This window comes from Ictidomys tridecemlineatus, chromosome 7 (assembly GCF_052094955.1).
Source record: "Ictidomys tridecemlineatus isolate mIctTri1 chromosome 7, mIctTri1.hap1, whole genome shotgun sequence".
NCBI lineage: Eukaryota > Metazoa > Chordata > Mammalia > Rodentia > Sciuridae > Ictidomys > Ictidomys tridecemlineatus.
This window is the reverse complement of record NC_135483.1, coordinates 181,135,727-181,155,841: the sequence shown is the minus strand read 5'-3', so window position 1 is coordinate 181,155,841 and position 20,115 is coordinate 181,135,727. Positions and strand designations below refer to the sequence as shown.

Sequence of the window (20,115 nt, the reverse complement as noted above, 5' to 3'; positions counted from 1 at the left end):
TCTTAAGTCAACAGAGCATTTCTGACATTTACTGTCTTGGTTAGAGAAGGAAAAGACACACATCACTTGGATATCTTATTAACTGCCAAGGTCTTTATTCTTTCCAGGCCCCTCCCTGCCCACTACCTATGTGGGGCAGCCCCCAGGCAAAGGGATGACATGATGAAAGGGGCTGAGAGTGGGGCTTGGCTAGCACCCACCAAGAGCCCAACCAGAAAATGGTTCTCAGTTACTTTCTTCCTGCAGCAGAAGAGCTAGCAGGACCTTTCATAGGCTCAGCTCGGCAAGCCTTCTGGTGCTCCTGGGAGCGGCCTCCGCCTCACTTCTGCTTCTCTCTGCACTCCAGGTTGCTGTGCGCCTCCTCTCTCTGTGTACCCTGGAGGTGTGAGGGCCACAGTCCTTCTCAGCTGAGCCTCCCTCCCCAAGCCCAGGACCCTAGCACAGGCTGCAGTTGGACGGCTTCAAGCTGCGGCTCTGCGCCTGGAGCAAGGAGGGGGAGGAGGAGGAGGAGGAGAGAGGGTACAAAAGTCAAGGAAAAAAGAGGAAAGACCTCATTTCAGAACTTAGCACCGGCTGGGGTCACACTGAAAGCAAAAGGATAACCATCATCCCAGCACTCTCCAGCACGTAGAGGAATACCCCCTATACACAGCTTCTTACTTCCTACTAGCTCAAGGCCTCATATTTATCACACTATCATACCTGCTGCCGTTGGTATTCTGCCTCACTGGCAGACAGTGCTTGAGCTAAAGCCAAGTCTTCTTCCTCCTGAGAACTAAGAGAAACAACTTGAGTTGGATGACAGTAATATCTAAAATTCAGTCATCCAGTCTGCTAGGCATCATGGTGCTGAGCACCTCTAGGTATTACTGCAGTCTTCATAGCAATCCAGGATGGATGCCAGTATTGTCCCCATTGTATAAAGGCAATGGAAGAACTGGTCAGAAGTTATCTTGAGTCCAAGTTCTTATTATTTTGTATTGGGTCAGAGTGGTCTCCCCTCCCTCCAGACTGAACCCTTGCCTATGTCCTACTCTCTTTCTCTCTCTCTCTCTCACCAGAGTAGATAGATACCTTGGGATTTGGGGTTTGGTCTCTGCCAGAGATAGTTCCAGGGCACGTTGCAGAGCCTCATCTTCACTCTACAAAGGAAGATATAATACAAGTTTCCTTGGACATTACTCTCTACCTGGGTTTGCTTCTGTCCATCCAACCTTGCCCAACTCACCAAGCCATTCTGCAAAGTAATCACTGGAGGGACTGTCCGGGACGGAGATTGGGTTGTGGCTCTATGGCAGACATATAAGAGACTGAGATTAGAGATGTGAAGGAGAAAAAGGGGAGGGGAGAAATGGGCAAGCCTACCTGCTGGGAGAAGTAGAGGAAGGTAAGGTCCGACTTGGGCTAGGAATGGTGCTTGCAGAAGAAGCCAGACCTTGTGATCTGGAAATGGCAGCAAGTCTGTAGGGAAGACAGTCTTGGCATGCCTCTAAGAACATGTCTTACCCAGGAAATCAGAAAATGAGTAACTCTAGTTTGAAAAAGAAGCTAAAAGATTCCCTTGGCCAATGAGGACAGGGTTGAAGCTTCCCAATTTGTAGTAATATAGATCGAATCAGTTGAACAATTACCCTGCCTTGCTGGTTGGGTGCCCCTCCCCAGAGCAATCATGGTCCAGTGGGTGTCGGTGCTTGATGCAGAAGTTTCGGCCACAGCGCTCACAGGTCAGTTTCATCATCTCCCGCTGCCGGCAGCCAGAGCGTTCACACTTGTTGGTGAAGATCTGAGGTGAGTTGGAAAAGTTTAAGTCTGAGATTCTACCCCTTCTCCAGCCCCATCACTGGAGTTCACTGTTTAGATTTGCAGGCACTGGTAATCCCAGCTGGATCACGATTAACCCTTCACTCACTGACCTTGCGTTTTTGCTGTGCTGGATCAGAGCGACAGTCTCTGTCGATGTGCTCTCCCACAGCCCGGTCAGGGGGCTCCCCTCTGGCCACAGGCACAGGTACATTACACAGAGGACACACGGGTACCTGGATATCCTATAGGGCAGGAGTCACTGTCACTCCCAGTGCAACAAATCTCTGATCCTGAAAGAACTTTGATATAACCCCCACACACACTAGTGCACAAGAAAACCAAATGTTCCCCAGTATTGAGCCTCAAAAAGACAATAACAGGGAAAATGTAGGACAGATTCTGGAGATTCTGAATGCAGTCACCATCTGCCCCCTCTCACCCTCACGATCGCCCTCCCTCACCTTTTGGTAAGCGGATCCACAGTGATGCTGGGCGTAGGCCACGTGGTCTGCACAAAAGATGCCTGAGCAGGCATCGCACTTGAGCGGCAGAAAATCTGCAGGAAGTGGATCGGATTGTAGGTCTAGCAGGACCTGGCTGTCCTTTCTTCTCACTCAAGGCTGCCACTCGGGAAAAAAAACGCCACCCTATTGGCAACACACTGCACCCCTTCCCTAGTCCAATACCTTTTGCCACGCCCCCTCGCCACCGCCCCCAACTTCGAGCTCCGCCCTTCTCTGACTTTGCCAGCCCCGCACCCCTCCCTTCTCACCCCACCTGCAGTCCCAAGCCCTTTTCTGCTCCGCCCTCCTCCCCGCGCGCTCCGCCTCTCACCCAAGCGCTGACAGCTCGGCTCGGAACAGTGAGCCCCAAGGTCCGGGAACTCCATTGCCGGGCCGGGCGGAGCCTACCGGGGTAAGAAGCGAGGGCTGAGCCTCCCTAGGACCCTCACTCCGGATCTGGACCACCACCCTGCACTCAGGAGGGGGCTCCTGGTCCCGCCCCTTCCTCTCCCCCTCCCAGCCTGCGTTACCAGAGCCTCTGGGCTGCCGGTCCACCGCTCCCACTCTTCCTTGGGCGCGCGCGGGCGCGATGACGTCATCACGCAGGGCGGCCCGCGTCCGGCCCGCGCAGTCTCAGGGCAGAGTCGGGAGAGACCCATCAGAGCCCCGCCTCTCGCCCTGCTGGTCCAGGAGTTGGGTTCTAGTGTGAGGTCGTGGGTTGCCACGCACCGGTCTGGGATCCTGAGCTCTGCTGTAACTCCGGGAAGGGTCTTTCTCAGTCCTCAGGGATGAGCGGAAGGAACGGTGACGGAGAGGACAAATGCTCTTTTGGGGACAAGGGCTGGCTGGGATAGTCTGGAATCAGGCTTTTCACAATTTAGTCTCTGGCCAGATTCTCATTCCACGCCCTCCCGCTGGCCATTTCATTCATGTCCAAGATTTACCTACTCTTCAGGAGCTGACAGCTCTCATAATTCTTTGCAGTGCAGATCCCTCTCCAGAACTACAGATCCCTCCTCCAGGTCTCAGCTTTGATGCCTTCCTCTGAGACTTCTCTGACTCTTCTCATTCTGAGCGAAGCGCACCTTCTATGCCATCTCTCTTCCAGCACCCATCGCACCTCACTGTAATCAGCTCTGCAACCCCTGCACACATAAATATACTTGGGAGTTGGGGACCATGTCTATTCTCTGTCAGGTCCCAACACCTAACAGTGTCTGTAAGAGATTTCAGACTTGTATGTGAAATCTCAGAATTTATGAACACTGAGCTCTTCAGTAATTGTTCTCTTTTTTTAAAAAAAATTTATAGTTGTAGATGAGCACAATACCTTTATTTTATTTATTTATTTTTATGTGGTGCTAAGGATCTAACCCAGTGCCTCACACATGCTAGGTAAGCATTTTACCACTGAGTGACAACCCCAGCCCAGAAATTGTCCTTTTAAGGGGCCTGTGCGAAAGCTGAATCCCCTTGGCAGAGGACCCTTAAGTGCACACCTGGATAGAGTCTCCAGCATGTCATTAGCTTTGACTTCAAGTTGTGACCAGAGATTCCGACAAATCTTGAGCAATAGGATTAATATAGTGAAATGACTTGTAACAATCTTAAAAGAGACAAGTGAAATCAGTGAGTGATGGCGGTTAGCCATAGCTTTGTTCATAGACTTTGAGAGGAGAAAAAAGAGTCACATAATTACATGACTTAAATACATGGGTGTAAGCTACAATATCAACTTTTTTTTTTTAATGGAGCTCAAGTGTCCCATTAGTCAGAGGTATTGTAGATAAGAGTCTCTTTTCCAGCTGGGCACAGTGGCAAACGCCTGTAATCCCATCGGCATGGGAGGCTGAGACAGGAGGATCTGAGGTCAAACCCAGCCTCAGCAAAAGCAAGGCACTAAGCAACTCAGTGAGACCCTGTCTCTAAATAAAATACAATGTAGGGCTGGGAATGTGGCACAGGGGTCAAGTGCCTGAGTTCAATCCCTGGTACTCACCTCAAAAAAAGTCTTTTTTCCTGGTTCTTGGTTCCTTTGACAGTGTGGTTATATGGCAGATGGCTTGTATGTTACAGGCTCAATCTTTTTTTTTTAGTATTTATTTTTTAGTTGTAGTTGACATATCTTTATGAATCTCATTGGCTAGATGCAGCAGTCATATCTGCCAGACCCATTTCTGACTTCAGTTGCTACTACAGTGGACAGGGGCCATGAGTCCACTTCAAAGCACAGCCTCAGCTTTTCTGAAAGAATAAAGACTAAGAGACTGGCTCCTCATTTTCTTTTTCTTTTCTTTCTTTTTTTTTAGTTGCTGATAGACCTTTATTTTATTTATTTGTATGTGGTGCTGAGAATCAAACCGAGTGCTTCACACATGCCAGGCAAGTGTGTTATGCTAAGCCCCAAAGGCACTCGACCATTGAGCCACATCCTCAGCCCTATTTTGTATTTTATTTTAGAGACAGGCTCTCAATGAATTGCTTAGTACCTTGCTGGTTGCTGAGGCTGGCTTTTATACTTGAGATCCTCCTGCCTCAGCCTCCCAAGCCACCAGGATTACAGGCATTCGCCACCTGGCCTTGCCCTCACTTTCAATTGTAGCCTAGCTTATCTCTCCATTCTGGAGGGCAATTGAACTCTTGAGCTTATTTCCTCTGTTAACTTATCCCCATGCCTAGATTTATGGGGGGATAGAGTCACCAACTCAAAAGAAGAGGATATAGCTCTCAGTAGTAGCGTGCTTGCTTAACATGTGTGAGGCCCTGGGCTCAATTCCTTGCACTACCAGAATAATAATAATAATAACTAAGAGGGAGAGAGAGAGAGAGAGAGAGGGAGAGAAACAACTACCCCATACAGGAGGAGTTGGAGGCAGTTAAACAGCAAAGTATGCTGAGGTTGAAAAGACTCAAACTGAGGCTCCTAAAATAAAGCAGCAACCAATCTAATATGCCCACACTTCATTCAAGAAACATTCCAGATACATTAAGAATATTCTAGCTAGTGTTTTCCAAATGTGGTGCATGGGTAATCTGTGTCAGAACTCCTTCAAATGCTGGCCGTGGTGGCCAAAGCCAGTAATCCCAGTGGCTCCAGAGGTTGAAGCAGGAAGATCCCAAGTACTAAGCCACCCTCAGCAATTTAATGAGGCCCTAAGCAACTTAGCAAGACCTTGTCTCAAAATAAAAAAAATAAAAAGGGTTTAGGATGTGGCTCAGTGGTTGAGTGCCCCTAGGTTCAATCTCCAGTACCAAAAAATAAAATGAATTATTTCACGTGCTTCCTACTGATTCAGAAGCTCTGGGCCCCAGAATCTGCATTTTAAAATATATTTCATATATGAAATTCTGCATCCATTGTTTTAGATTAAAACATGAAATTGGTAATATTTGACCATTTTTATACTTAAATTGTTTTCCCAATAGGGTTTAACTAATCTAAGCAGCATATGTTACTGGCAAGAATTATTTTTTCTGACCTATCTGATCTTCAGCCTGCAGGTGTCAGAGTGCAGACATAAAAGCAAACACTCTCTGTGTGGAAGTGTGATTTAAAGTCCAATGGGGCTGGGACTGTGGCTCAGCCGTAGAGCGCTCGCCTAGCATGGGTGGGGCCCGGGGTTTGATCCTCAGCATCACATAAAAATAAAGGCATTGTGTTATGTCCATCTACACCTAAAAAAATAAATATTAAAAAAAAAAAGTCTGTGCACCACGGGGTTGGGGATGTAGCTCAGTGTCAGAGCGCTTGCCTAGCATGCATAAAGCCCTGGGTTCAATTCCCAGTACTGTAAAATAAATAAATAAAAATCAGATATACTAAATGTCTATGTACTTTATCCTCAGACATCCACTGTTATTTAACTAATAGGGCAAAAGAAGAGGGTACTAGGTAGGATATATGTTAAACTGCTATAAAAGAAACTCAAAATAACAAGAGCTTAACAACAAACAAGTTTAATTTCTTGCTTGTGTAATAATTCAGGGCTGGTATGACAATACCTGTCAGGAACCCAGGTGCCTCCTATTTTGTTACTGCTCCATCCCTATGATTGTCTTTGTACCTGTGGTTCCAGATAAGGAAGCAGAATGGGCGGGGGGGGGGGGGCGGGGGGTGCAGGGAGGACACACTTCTTCCATTTAAGGGCCTGACCCTAAGTCTGCATTAATCGCTTCTGCACATCTTGCACTGGCCGGTGTTTAGTAGATATGATCTACCTGGCTCCAGGGAAGTAGGAAATAGAGTCTTTAACTAAGTGGCCTCATGCCCAGGTAAAATTTCAATGATTATGTCAGTGAAGGAAAACAGAGTTGGGAGACAACTAGTGTCATAAAGGCATCTAAAGAATGACTTTTATGCTATGTAGACCATCCTAAATTTGAAATAATAAGACAGGTGTTAGGTCATGTAAAGTCACACAGCAGCCAAAATTGTGAAAGGCATTTATGTTAGCTCATGGTTTTTGAGGATAAGAACAACAGGATTCAGTGCCACTTTGTCAATATCCTGCTGTGGCACACTGTGTATCCAGCAACCACTTCCCAGCTCCCTTCCTTAAGGACAAAACACTGATTTTAATCATCATACACCAAGCAGTGATGTTTTGCAACTCTCTTTACAGCCCCAGGGATGTCTTTAAATGATTTAAGTTAGTGTTGTTTAAGCTTTTTTAACCATTACCCGTATTAGGAATTGCATTTTATTTCCAACACACACACACATGCACGGTCATGAAATTAGTACTTGACCTTATATTTGATAAAAATGCTGGTTGCTATACACTGTTGACTTCCCATTTCACCTTCACATTAATGAGTTGCAACCTGTAGTTTGAAGAAAAAAAATGTTCTAAGCCAAAACTGCCTTCATTCTCCATGGTAAAGCATATAACAATATGGGTACGAAAGAAAAAAAATACTGCAAACTTTCTCTCTCTCTCTCTCTCTCTCTCTCTCTCTCTCTCTCTCTCTCTCTCTCTCTCTCTCTCTCTCTCGCCCCCCCCCACCCCCCTCAGGTGCTAGGAATCAAACACATGCTGTACCACTGAGCCATACACCCAGTCCTTTGTTTTAATAAACAAATATTAGATTTTAAATACTTATTTTCAAGTCAAACTGTGATCAGCTGGATTCAAGAATTGCACTTCTTCATTTGTTTATCTTAACATTCGTCAGCAGCTTTAGAACTGAAGGCTTCCCATTGGGGGACCTTGGAATGGAGCAGACATAATAAAGTCAAACACTGCCCCTCTCCCTGCTCCAGGCTACCAATGCACAGATAACCAAAGGTTTGGAGAACTTGAAAACAAAATTGTTTGCAGCTCTCTCTTGAGTATAAGCCAGATTTTTTTTTTCCAGTGCTGGGGATCAACTAAGGGCCTCACACATTCTAGGCAAGCACTCTAAGCACTCTGCTACTGAGCTACATTCCCTTCTCTGGAGCCAGAATATTTTATCTGCCATAATTTACCTCACCTCAGAGACCCCATGACCACCAAAGAGAGTGAAGGTCTCACATATCTCTTCTCTGCAAAACCTTTTCTGACTAATGGGTTGTAGTCCAGATAGCTATTTGCGTTGACTGAGAGCCCAGGGTGCTCACCTGTAATCCCAGCGGCTCTGGAGACTGAGGCAGCAGGATCTCAAGTTCAAGGCCAGCCTCAGAAACTTAGCAAGAACCCAAGCAACTTAACAAGAGCTTGTCTCAAAATAAAAAGGGAAAAGTGTTTGTGGGGGTGTGGCTCAGTGGTAAAGCATCCCTAGGTTCAATCCCTAGTACCAAAAAACAAACAAAAACTCCAAGGTTTTCTCACTGGATGTTATTGACTTCCCCAGATTTAAGAAGAATGATGCACAAACCAAAGTCTCCATTTCCCAATACATAGTTTAGATTTCATTTCCTTGCCTCCTGAAGAAAGGAATAAAGGAGGACACTGAGGGAAATCCAATAACATTTTGCAAATTGTGCAGCTGTTCCAAAAGATATCAATTAACAATTGAAGAGTGCTTAAGTCTCTTTTATTGTAGATCAACAAAGCATACCCAGACCTGCTAAGCAGCTTTGTGCACTAGTTCTGGATAACTGAGCTGCAGTCTCTCTCTGAAACAACAGACATCAGCTTCTCTACAAATCAGCAGGTGCAGTCATGGCCAAACATCTCTTATTTCAGCCTTAGCAGGTTTAAAGTAGACAAGGTCAACATGAGGATGGCCAGCAAGGTTGTCTTGGCCCCAGTCCTACACATACTGAGCTTGAGATTAGGTTACTTGCTTCCGGAATTAGGATCTGAACCCAGGTTTTTGTATTGACATAAACCCTATGCCTTTCCATAATACAACATCATCTCCCAAAAATCTATTCTTTTAACTTTCTAAACAACTGGAAGAGGACATATAAGTTATGATTTTCCTAAAGTGTAGAAAATCACTTCATGGGTTATCAATAATCAAACACCTACCAGCAGAAGGTACTTAAATATCTAAGTGAGATAACCAGGATGGGGAAGCTCTTTGATTGGAGCTGACTTCAGGTCCCAGGAGATTAGTAGGGCAGCATGGCTGTGCCTCTGCTTAGGTCTGCCTTGCTTTCTGGAGTGTGGTATACAGTCTTTGTGACAATCTTCAGTCATTTGTCCTCAGGTGCCCTAGCTCTCTAGGGAAATAATTTAGACTCCTACTTTAAGCAAATAGTTCAAATTCATCTGACTTTACAGGCTACAAAGTGATTTTGAATGTTCAATTCAACCCAAATGTTATATTAGGCCTTGGGCATAGGGAAAGCAGATAATTTATGATTTTTGGCTCCAAGTCATTCAGCTTTTGTTAATAAAGACACAGAAACAATTAATTCAAAGTGAGGAGGTCCTGTGTCTGTCATCCTAGTTATTGGGGAGGCTAAAGCCTGAGAATCACAAGTTCAAGCCTAGCCTCTGCTACTTAGTAAGACCCTGTCTCAAAATTAAAAATTTTAAAAAGAGCTAGGGATGTAGCACTTGCTTAGGATGTGCAGGGCCCTGGGTTCAGTTCCCAGTACTGGGGAGAAAAAAGTGAGACATGCATAATACAGTGGTTTTCAAATGTTTTCAACCTTAGCTAGGAGTGATGACACACTTGTAATCCCAGATACTTGAGAAGCTGAGGCAAGAGAATCACAGGTTCAAGGCCAGCCTGGGCAATTTAGTGATAACATCTCAAAATAAAATAAAAAGGGCTGGGAGGTAGCTCAGAAGTAAAATGCTCCCAAGTTTAATGCCCAGTGCTGCCAAAAAAAAAAAAAAACTGTTTTCAACCTTGACCCACAGTAAGATAAACAGTTTACATGTCCTACCAATATAAATATAAATGTTGCTTAATGTCTACTGAATTAATTTATGACCCACTGATTTCATGACCCCCAGTATGAAAACTATACTATAATAGATATGCAGAAGGTTATGGGACATAAATGGGAGCAAGTAATGCCCCGAAATGAGGATGGGAGAACACAGTGAGTGTTCTGCATGAAGACAAGATGACAAAAGTGTTCTGGCAGGAGGAAGGGGATGCAAGAGCTTTCCAAATGTTATAGCTCATCCTCACATATAGAGCAGAGAGAAACCTGGTCCGTGAAGGTGGCAGATAAATATTGTGATAAATATGGCCAATTGAATGTAGATATTTTATGTGTGCTTCCTCCCCAGTCCACACCAAAATGTTAGGAAAGGAGTAAGAAGAACAGAAATGAAACAATCCAGGGAAGTATGACAAGACCATTTTTAGAAGCTGGAAAGCTAATCAAAGAGGGATAACTGATTGGGGAATCTAAGGACACTGAACCCTAAGTATCAAGCCAGTGTAGACTGAGGAATTGGAGTGGTGGGAAGTCTCAGGAACTGAGAATATAACACCTGTGAAGGTAGGCTGGGAGGAAGGGCTGAAAACAGAAGGGTGTTTAAAGTTTGTCTTAGTCTTGAGTTCTAATAACACAATACACTGGGTAAATTATGGAGAGGTTTATTTTGGTTTATATTTCTGGCTCAAATTTGAGGGACCCACATCTGATAATGCCCTTTTTAAAAAAAATATTTAATTTTTAGTTTTAAGTGGACACAATATCTTCATTTTACAATATGTGGTGCTGAGGAATGAACTCAGTGTGCTAATGCCCTTCTTGCTGGCAGAGTCCCGAGGCTGTGAGAGACAGGAAGCACAGGAAAGACCAAACTGGCTTTTATACAGGCCTCCTCTTATTTTTTTTATTGTACACATATATTTAATAATAGGTTTACACAGAATGCTAAGAGCATTTTTCTTCATACCTCACAGAGGCGTGAAAAATACAGACTTTCTATTAATATTCATACCCACAGTACATCCAAATCTAACTCCTAAATAGATGCATTACAATTTGCTTAGAATTTAAAGGCTTAATGGCAAAAACTCAGAGGAGGAAAGAATATATAAATTTATTTTACATAACTGGATGAAAAATAAATTTGAGAGATAGTAAATAAAATTTAATATGGTCTCATATGCCCTGAAGAAGGTGGTGCCCGACTGGGAGGGGTAATCACTATGCCCAAATAATCTCCTATTTGGAACTTATGCAACTGCAACGTCATGAAATTGTCAGTCCTCTTCCTGCCTGACATGGTGCTGCCACTCTCCTTGATAGCCAGGTCTTTTAAGATCCATAAAAACAATTGCAAAATTGAAGTGTGTTCCCTTCTTTTTAGCTTCTGGGTAGACTTCTTTTACTAATCAAGTCAGTTCTTTCAAAGTTGCATCCATCCAAGTATAAATCTGCAGCTCGCTGGAGGGTACGTTTCTGCAGGAGAATTCATCCGTTCGGTGGTGGTCGCCTTGTTACTGGTGGTAAAGACTCAAAGTAGCAGCGGGCATGTCTTCTCTGGGTCAGTTGGCTTCTCTGGCTATTTCTTAATTTCCTCCTGGGTAAAGTGTGATTCGCCATCTTCCGAAGGCTGAAGGGCCTGCGAGACGCTCGCCCTAGCCTCCGACTCTGGCAGCCAGCATGAGTACCAGCAGACCACTCTTGAGATAACCCATTTAATGAATGGATGGATTTATCTATTCAGGAGAACAGAGCCTGTTTTAGTCAATTTTGTGTGCCTTGACCAAAATAGCCAACAAGAACAACTAAAAGGAGGAAAAGTTTATTTGGAGCTGTGTCACCAGCGCTTATTATTGATTCAGTCTGAGATGCAGTTAGATTTAATCAAACCCATTTTATTGATGCTTATCACACTTAAGACACATCCTAATTCTAAGTCCTAACTGAGTCTACACCCAAGGGTCCCAGATGCTCACCTGTGACGTGTCTTAGGTCTGGGTCTCTGGAACTCAATCTGGACTGAAGGGGTCTGTACAGGCCTTCTTTCTCAGTCTAGGTCCTATTAGTCCTGTCGCCCTCCCAGAAGTCTGGGTTTTTAAGTCCTAGTTCACTTGTGCTTGCAGCTGATAACTGGGTGAGGTCTGGGGTGTACACCCTGGGTGTAGAATCTTACATCACTAACTTAAGTCTAAATTCTGCAGTTTAATCTAAGTTTTGCAGTTCACCTTATATCATGGGCACATTGCTTATAGTCTTTTATCCAACACGCACACACACACACACACACACACACACATTAATAGAATCAACAGTCAATAATCCTTTAATATTTCTGGTATTCATATCAGGCTGACATTTTCAGAGGTCTCAGTCCATAAATGACCCACTCCATTGCTCTACCCAAGATGTAGTACATCATGGGGAAGGAGCCCAGGAGAGTAAAGATGTTCCACTTATGTTGGGTTCAGGGACACAGAGAAAGAGGGCATCCTTTCAAGGTATCTGCCCAGAAACCCACTTCCTCCAACCATGCGCAACCTTATAAGAGTTACCACCCAATCAGTCCATTCAAATGGATGGACTGATTTGGTTACAGATTTCAGAATGTGATCATTTCATCTCTGAGTATTCCTGCATTAACACAGGAGTTTTGGGAGCTTATATCCAACCATGAGAGAGCCCTAATCAGCTGGTAAGGATCCTACTTGGCCTTACTCATAGTATCTCATAATAGGGATTAAATTTCTTCCCCCGCCCCTTTCTCTCTCTTGCTGGGAACCAAGCCCAGGGCCTTGCCCATTTAGGCAAGTGATTTACCACTTGTACCCCCAATAAGGATTTAATTTCAGCATAAGTTTCAGAAGGGACAAACCATATTTAGACTGTAGTACAGTCTGTCTAATGAGCACTTAGATTCTCAGATTCCCTCCTCTAGCTTAGAAAACAGGTTATTTCTCCCTCCTACCCCCAAAGAAGGCAGGAGGCATACTCTCTGCAGAGAGTAAACCAGACGGGGGTCCTTGGATGAGTGAGGGTGGACAGGAAGAGAAAATACAGCCTCCGTTCACCTGGCTTCAGAGCACTGCCACCCAAGCTGGAGACTGGGGAATTCTACTCTGGGGAGCTGCCAGACAAAGAGAAAAGATTCATGGATACTGGCATTGGAGGTTCTCAACAAAATGGTCGTCTCTATCACATCTCCCTGCAGAGAAGATGCCGAAAAAACAAGTTGGAGAGAACATTCAGCTGGCCTTTAGTTGTTGTTGTTGTTGTTGTTTTTTCCTTTTTCTTCCTTCTTTCTTCCTTCCTTCTTTTCTCTTTGGGGTGCTGGGGATCAAGCCCAGGGTTCAAATGCAGTAAGCATTCTGTCACTGACCTACATCCCCAGCCCTCAGTTGTCCTTTAAAGAAGTGCCTCTGCTTAAGTATAAAGGAGGAAACCAGGGTTTGAGGTAAGTCTACTGTGAAAGAGATCAAAGTCAAGAAACAGGGGCTGGAGTTGTGGTTCATAGGTAGAGTTCTTGCCTGGCATGTGTGAGGCCTGGGTTTGAGCCTCAATACCGCATATAAATAAAGAAAACAAAAAAATCAATTCCAACTAAAAAAATATATTTAAAAAAAGTCAAGAAACAAATGGGGGAGGGGACCAGCAAAATGCAGGAAATGCTAAAATGTAACTATTATAATAATGATGATAAATATAACATTAATAATTAATATAATGTCTTCAGAGAGCAGATTTTTCACCTAACACCCAGGATCAAGAAACTATAAAAAGGGATACTCAGAAGATAAGGAAAGCTCTTATCAATGAAAAATTCAGAAGAATGGTTGCAATGTAAATTTTATGTTAAATTATTTTTTAGTTGTAGATGGACATAATACCTTTATTTTATTTATTTATTTTTATATGGTGCTGAGGATCAAACCCAGTGCTTCACAGGTGCTAGACAAGTGCTCCACCACTGAGTCATAACCCCGGTCCCTGCAATGTAAATCTGAGAAAATATTTTAGAAAATAGAACAAAAATACAAAGGAATGGGAAAATATATATCAGAAAACTAGATTATTGGTCCAGGGATTTCAAAGTTTTGTCAATAGTAATGGCAGAAAGAAAATGGATGAGAGAGAAATATTAAAAAAAAAAAAAAAAACACAGAATCTAGAAAACCATAAGGAGAGCTACTAACAGAAGAGAGAAGTCCTGTAGTGAGGGACATCCAGACATTTTTTTTCTTTAGTTTTTCCTCCCAGTACTGGGTATTGGATTCAAGGGTACTCTACCTCTGAGCTATATTTCCAACCTTTTAAAAATATTTTATAATATTTATTTTTATTTGTTCTTTTAGATATACATAACAATAGCATTATTTTGAATGTTATATTATAAATGCATGGAATATAACTTATTCTAATTAGAATTTATTTTATTTTATTTTGAAACAGGGTCTTGCTCAATTGCCCAGGCTGGTCTTGAATTTGAGATTCTCCTTTTCAGCTTCCCGGAACAATGGGATTACGGAGGTATGCCACCACTGTACCTGGCTTGGGTTTTTTTTATGTTCTGTGACATGAAACTTTAATATCTGAGTATTCCCACCTGTATGGTCCTTGCTTAGCATCTAGATTGCCATCTTAAGTGACAGCCACCATTTTAAGAAAATTTTCGCTTTCCCACCCAAGGGCATTTCTGAGAAAGGCTCACTACTCTCTCATGCTTACCCAACCCTTCACCTCCAGCATTGGGACCCGCCCAGCTCTAATCTCTGAGCCTGCCCCCTGAAAGTCCTGAATCCCAAGCCTGTTTGGTCTCTCTGTCTATGGAGAGATGTGCCTTTATTTGTCTGACAAATAATCTCTAGTGTGTATCTCTGCCTGATTTCCATCTTTCATTTGTTGCTCGCCCATCTCCCGGTTCTTTGCCTTTCTTTTCACAACCTTCTCTCTCCAAGAAGATGAGGCATTGTGTTTCTGGCAGCTTCAGGCCTTGTACTGATGCGAGCCCCAATGGGTTCATCTGGGAATCTGAGAAAGTAGAGCTAGAATCATATAAATTGGAAAGGACTAATTTAAATATGAAAGTGAAGGACGGATTTGGAAGACTGGGATACAGCTTAGTGTAGAGCACTTTGCTTGTCCAGGATGCTTAAGACCATGAGTTCCATACCCCAGCAAAGCAACCAGGTGCAAGTGCGCGCGCGCGCGCGCGCACACACACACACACACACACACACACACACACACACTTTGAAAGATTGCAGAAGAAAGGGCTGACTTGGAGAAGGGAGACAAACAAATGAAATTTGGAGACTTTCTGGGAAACAAAAAATGGAGGAATGGTATTGTGTTGCTTGAGACAGTGGGAGAAAAATGGGGGGAAAGAATGGGGAAAAATTCAGTGTTTCAGGCTTTTTGCATGATTTTGTTAACGTCTGTTAGTGCTTTTCAGTGTTCCAGGACTATTAGATTGTAAGACCATGTTGAGCCTGGCTTCCAGGAAGCTTGTTTGCAACTTCAAGTAGGTTGCAGGAAATGGGGGCATGGCTTGTCCTGGATGGTTCCCTTATTTTCACTGGATGAATAGGCCAGGGTACAGTCTTTCACTCAAACCCCGCACTGTCTGAAAGGTCTCCTATTAAGAGAAGCAAAGCTACCTGGACCCTCTTTCCCAAACACTCCCTATGGTTCATTGGGAATCTGTCTTCAAGGAGTTCAAGTCTTCCTTGCATTCTACCCAGGTCCCCAAACCTTGTTTTCACATGTCAAATGCATGCTCCACTTCCCAGTCTTACCTCCTGAAAGACTTATTGGTTGCTTCTGTTTTCCCTTATCCAGGATTAGCCTCATCCTTAATTAAGTTGAGGTGGTCCCTGGACATGTAATCCATCTGGACTCCTTCCCCTGCCTTGGGGCTAAACACCTGTACTTTTCAGGGGGCCTGCTATTAGCTTCCCTGACCTTGGTCTTGAAGAGTGAGTCAAGAGTTGGCCAGGTGGAAAGTAAAGTGCAAATGCCAAAGAAGAAGAATGAGAATTACTATACTTGCTGTGTGGTTCAAATGTCTAATTAGGGGAGGAAATAGGGAAAGACATTAATAGATATGGAAAATGAAGAATCCCCAAAATAATGTGGCTGAGAAAAGGGGAGTAAAAAAGAAAGCCATGCACTGACAGCTTTCATCTCCCAAGACAAATGTTTCCCTGGTGCTATTTGCAGGCAGGAAGGAGGTGTCTCATCACACTAAGGTGATAGCCTCTGAGGGGCATTGACCTTACTTGGAGTAAATTCTCTCCAGATGTAAAGCACAGACCCCTGACCCAAGAACTCAAATTACTAAGCACTCAGACTGACCCCTTCACTGATTGATAGAACAATCCCAAATTCCTGAGTGCCCAAGAAAACTGATATGCTCACTAGACTACTTCTCAGGATAACCTATATAAGCCCAGTCCCTTCCTCTGTTCAATGGCTCATTTTCCACCAGGAAGTGGGTCCATTCCCATAGGTGTCATCCCATTCCTGAATAAAGGCTGAAATGATCTGTGAAGTTTGCCTGATCTCATTGTTCTAACAGACATGAAGCTGATCATCTAGGTAATTTTCATATTATTTTGAAGTGTATGTTTATAAACATCTGTTTACAGGTGGCACTACAAGGCTTCAGATGCACCTCCTGATTCCAAGTTTAGTGGTCTTTCTATATAGTTTAATTTAGATCAGTAGTTCTTAACCAAGGGCAATTTTGCCTCCAGTGAACATTTGGCAACGTCTGGAGACACTTTGGCTGTTATAATGAAAGCACGGGCTGGAGGGTGCTTCCAGCTTCTAGTGGGTGGCAATCTGTCAATCTGTCTTCTATAATGAAAAGGAAAGCTGCCACCACGACCACCAAAGAATTATCTGTCTCAAAACATAATAGAATTGATGCATTAAAGCCCTGATTTAATGTTTAAATCTAGAACTATTCTAGCTGGTATTCTATGGGTGGTAGCACCTGTAGTTCCACTTACTTGGGAGGCTGAGCAGGTAGGATCCCTTGGGCTCCCAAGTAGGACACCAGCCTGGGCCACATAGCCGAGACCTCTAAAACAAAACAAAACAAAAAAACTAAAGCTAATCTGAGTTCAAATCCCAGTGCCAATAATTCCTAGCTGCCTGAGATTAAAAATGAGAACACAATGACTTTACTGGCATCTCAGTATTTATTTTACATAAAACAGCTTCTTATTTATTTTTTAAAATGTTTTTGGTATCAGGAACCCAAGGTTTATTGCATGCTAAGCAAGTTCTACTACTGAGCTACATTTCCAGCCCAGTAATTTCATTTTAAAGCAAAATATTCTGCACTTTGAAAAGTAAAATTGGTATGACTCTACTTTGTGTATAACCAGAGACATGAAAAATTGTACTCTATATGTGTATTATTCTTCTGTATAATATTATAGAATAAATAAGTAAATAAAAATAAATAAATAAGGTAAATAATAGTAATACCTTTGAAAACAAACCTAAAAATGTAGATTTAAAAATATAAACATTAAATATACATATTTTAGTTGGGTACAGTGGCACACACCTGTTAATCCCAACGACTTGGGAGATTGAGGCAAGAGAATCCCAAATTCAAGGTCAGCTTCAGAAATTTATTGAGGCTCTAAGCAACTTAAGGAGACCCTGTCTCAAAATAAAAAAATAAAAACTGCTGGGGATGTGGCTCAGTGGTAGAGAGCTCCTGGGTTTACTCTCCAATAACAAAAACCCCCATGTTATTTTAAAATAAATTATTAGCATATAAAAGTAATATTATTTTATTATGATATTAACACACATAATTGACTGCACAGAATAATGCAATTCACTGTGATATTTCCATCCATGCATATATTGTGCATTGATCCTGTGCATTTACTCCTCTTCTGCCCTTGGACCCCTTTTTCCTCCAGTACTCTTCCCAGTACCTAGTAATCTCTCTCCTACTTTCAGGGCATTGCCGGGTTTCTATTCTCAGGGGTCACTCCAGTTGAACTGGGCTGACTGGGCTGCACGAAATAACCACATAAGAGACACAAATACCTTTTTCTTTGAGGTTGCTGTGACAACTCTTCTGACCTTAAGGGTCGGCAGGAAGAGAGAGAGTGTGAGAGCACTAGCTGACCCCTTTTATTGAGGAGAAGCTATTTAAATGAGGCAAGGGGTCAGGTTTCAGGGGGCTGAGTCTATCTTCATGATGTCCACTGTCAGCAGGTTGACTGACATCTGGATAGGCCACACCCAAGGGCACAGTAAGAGAAGGGGACTCACACAAGGCACTTTCATGGAAGATTCTATCCTAAACAGGGCAAGGGGTTATATTACAGAGGAACAGGTGAGCATAGCTCCACCCATGGGGCTTAGCAAGACACACCCATGCACGAGACACCGACCCTGGAACCGAAGAAGGGTGGGGAAAGCTCTGCCACATTTCTGTGACTGAGCGCCTCAGCACCCAGCGGGGAGTGTGACTCAGTCATGTGCAAGGTTGGTCTCCCACAGGGCATCTTTCATTTTTTCGTTTCTACAAATGAGAAACTGTCTTTCTGTGTCTGGCTTATTTTGCTTAACATGATGTCCACAAGTTCCATCCATTTTGCTGCAAATGACAGTATTTCTTTTTCTTTTTTTAAACCAAGAATTGAACCCAGGGGTGCTTAACCCCTGAGCCACATCCCAAGCCCCTGTCCCCTCTTATTTTTTTTTTAAGGTTTGTAATTATCATTTCTTTTTTTTTTTTAAGAGAGTGAGAGAGAGAGAGAGGGAAAGAGAGAGAATTTTTAATATTTATTTTTTAGTTTTCGGCGGTCACAACATCTTTGTTTGTATGTGGTGGTGAGGATCCAACCTGGGCTGCAGGCATGCCAGGCCAGCACGCTACCACTTGAGCCACACCCCCAGCCCCCCTCTTATTTTTTAAGACAGGGTCTTGCTAAGTTACTTAGGGCCTCACTAAGTTGCTAAGGATGGCTTTGAACTTGCAATCCTGCCTCAGCCTCCCAAGCCACTGGAATTACAGGCATATGGCATCATGCCTAGCCAGGATTTCATTCTTTATGGCTGAATAAATGTGTGTATGTGTGTGTGTGTGTGTGTGTGTGTGTGTGTGTGTGTGTGTGTGTGTATCTCATATTTTATCTCTTCATCTGTTGATGAGTAATTAGGCTGATTCCCATATCTAATTAGGCTATTATGAAGAGTAACACGATAAATGTGAGCATGTAGATATCTCTTTTGTATACTACTGACTTTATTTTCTTGGAAGTATACCCAGGCATGGGATAGCTGGATCTTACAGTAGTTTTGTTTTGATTTTGTTTTATTTTTTCAGTACTGAGGATTGAATGCAGGGCCTTGTGCAAACTAGGCAAATGCTGTACCACTGAGCTATGTCCCCAGCGCTACTTTTTTGTGAGGAAACTCCATACTATTTTCCACAATGGCTGTTAATAAATTTACATTCCCACCAACAGTATATAAAAGTTCCTGTTTCTCTACATTCTCTCCAGCCTTTGTTATTTCTTGGTTTTGATAACAGACATTTTAAGTGGTTTGAGATGGTATCTCATTGTAGTTTTGATTTGCATTTCCATGATGGCTAATGATATTGAACATTTTCCACCTTAGTACTAGGAATTGAACCCAGGGGTGTTATACCATTGAGCTACATCCTCTGCTCTTTTTATTTTTGATTTTGAGACAGGGTCTCACTAAATTGCCCAGTCTGGCCTTGAACTTGCAGAGGCTGGTTGGGATTATAGGCATGCACTGGGATTACAGGTGTGCACCATTAACTTGAGCATTTTTTCCATGTTTTATTGACAGATATTTGTTTTTAATTTAATTTATTTATTTGGCACCAGAAATTGAAACCAGGGGTGCTTAAATACTAAGCCACATCCTCAACCCTTTTTTGTATTTTATTTAGAGACAAGGTCTCACTGAGTTTCTGAGCCTGGCTTTGAATTCAAAATCCTCCTATCTTGGCCTCCCCCACTGCTGGGATTATAGGTGCGCACCAGTGCACTGGCCTTATATTTCTTTTTTTTTTTTTTTAATTTTAATTTTGTAGTTTTCGGCGGACATAACATTTTTGTTTGTATGTGGTACTGAGGATCGAACCCGGGCCGCACGCATGCCAGGCAAGCGTGCTACCGCTTGAGCCACATCCCCAGCCCTTATATTTCTTTTTTGAGAGAAGTGTTTATTCAGATCATTTGCCCATTTTTTAAGTGGATCCTTGGTTCTTGTTGTTAAGTTTTTTGAGTTCTTTATATATTGTGGACCTTAACCCTTTGTCAAATGAATGGCTGACAAATATTTCCTCCCATTCTGCAGATTGTCTCTTCACTCTGTTGTTTCCTTTGCTGTACAAAAGCTTTTTAATTTGATTTAATCCCATTTGTCATTATTTTGCCTTTGTTTCCTTTTGGATCTTATCCAGAAAAC

At 43.0% G+C, this 20,115-nt stretch overlaps 2 protein-coding genes and 1 pseudogene across 5 annotated transcripts in view; all 3 read right to left on the bottom strand.

The window, feature by feature from the left end:
- Positions 1-71: 71 nt before the first annotated feature.
- Zfand2b (zinc finger AN1-type containing 2B) lies at positions 72-2,959 on the bottom strand. 3 transcript variants are annotated; one of them, XM_005330493.4, is made up of 10 exons: positions 2,837-2,958; positions 2,638-2,710; positions 2,265-2,359; positions 1,914-2,045; positions 1,632-1,783; positions 1,366-1,461; positions 1,229-1,289; positions 1,075-1,142; positions 703-775; positions 72-480 (listed from the first exon to the last, which is right to left on the bottom strand). In XM_005330493.4, the coding sequence occupies exons 1-10, from the start codon at positions 2,903-2,905 to the stop codon at positions 436-438; spliced, it is 864 nt and encodes a 287-aa protein (XP_005330550.3). In that variant the 5' UTR covers positions 2,906-2,958; the 3' UTR covers positions 72-435. The 3 variants fall into 3 exon arrangements, with proteins under 3 accessions (XP_005330550.3, XP_005330549.3, XP_077874174.1); XM_005330492.5 differs by having other exon boundaries at positions 72-376; XM_078018048.1 differs by lacking the exon at positions 1,366-1,461 and having other exon boundaries at positions 72-376; positions 2,837-2,959.
- A 7,355-nt stretch (positions 2,960-10,314) lies between these two features.
- The window catches only part of LOC101966726 (histone deacetylase complex subunit SAP18 pseudogene), an 18,563-nt pseudogene continuing 8,762 nt past the window's right edge, over positions 10,315-20,115 (bottom strand). The window contains exons 2-3 of the transcript XR_013424320.1: positions 16,647-16,719; positions 10,315-11,372 (exon numbers count right to left, since the gene is read on the bottom strand). The product of XR_013424320.1 is annotated as a histone deacetylase complex subunit SAP18 pseudogene (transcript). The remainder of the gene's footprint in view (positions 11,373-16,646; positions 16,720-20,115) is intronic.
- Positions 11,511-20,115, bottom strand: part of Retreg2 (reticulophagy regulator family member 2) — a 24,052-nt gene continuing 15,447 nt past the window's right edge. The window contains exons 11-12 of the transcript XR_013424318.1: positions 16,647-16,719; positions 11,511-14,661 (exon numbers count right to left, since the gene is read on the bottom strand). The gene's annotated coding sequence lies outside the window, so the exon portion shown is untranslated. The remainder of the gene's footprint in view (positions 14,662-16,646; positions 16,720-20,115) is intronic.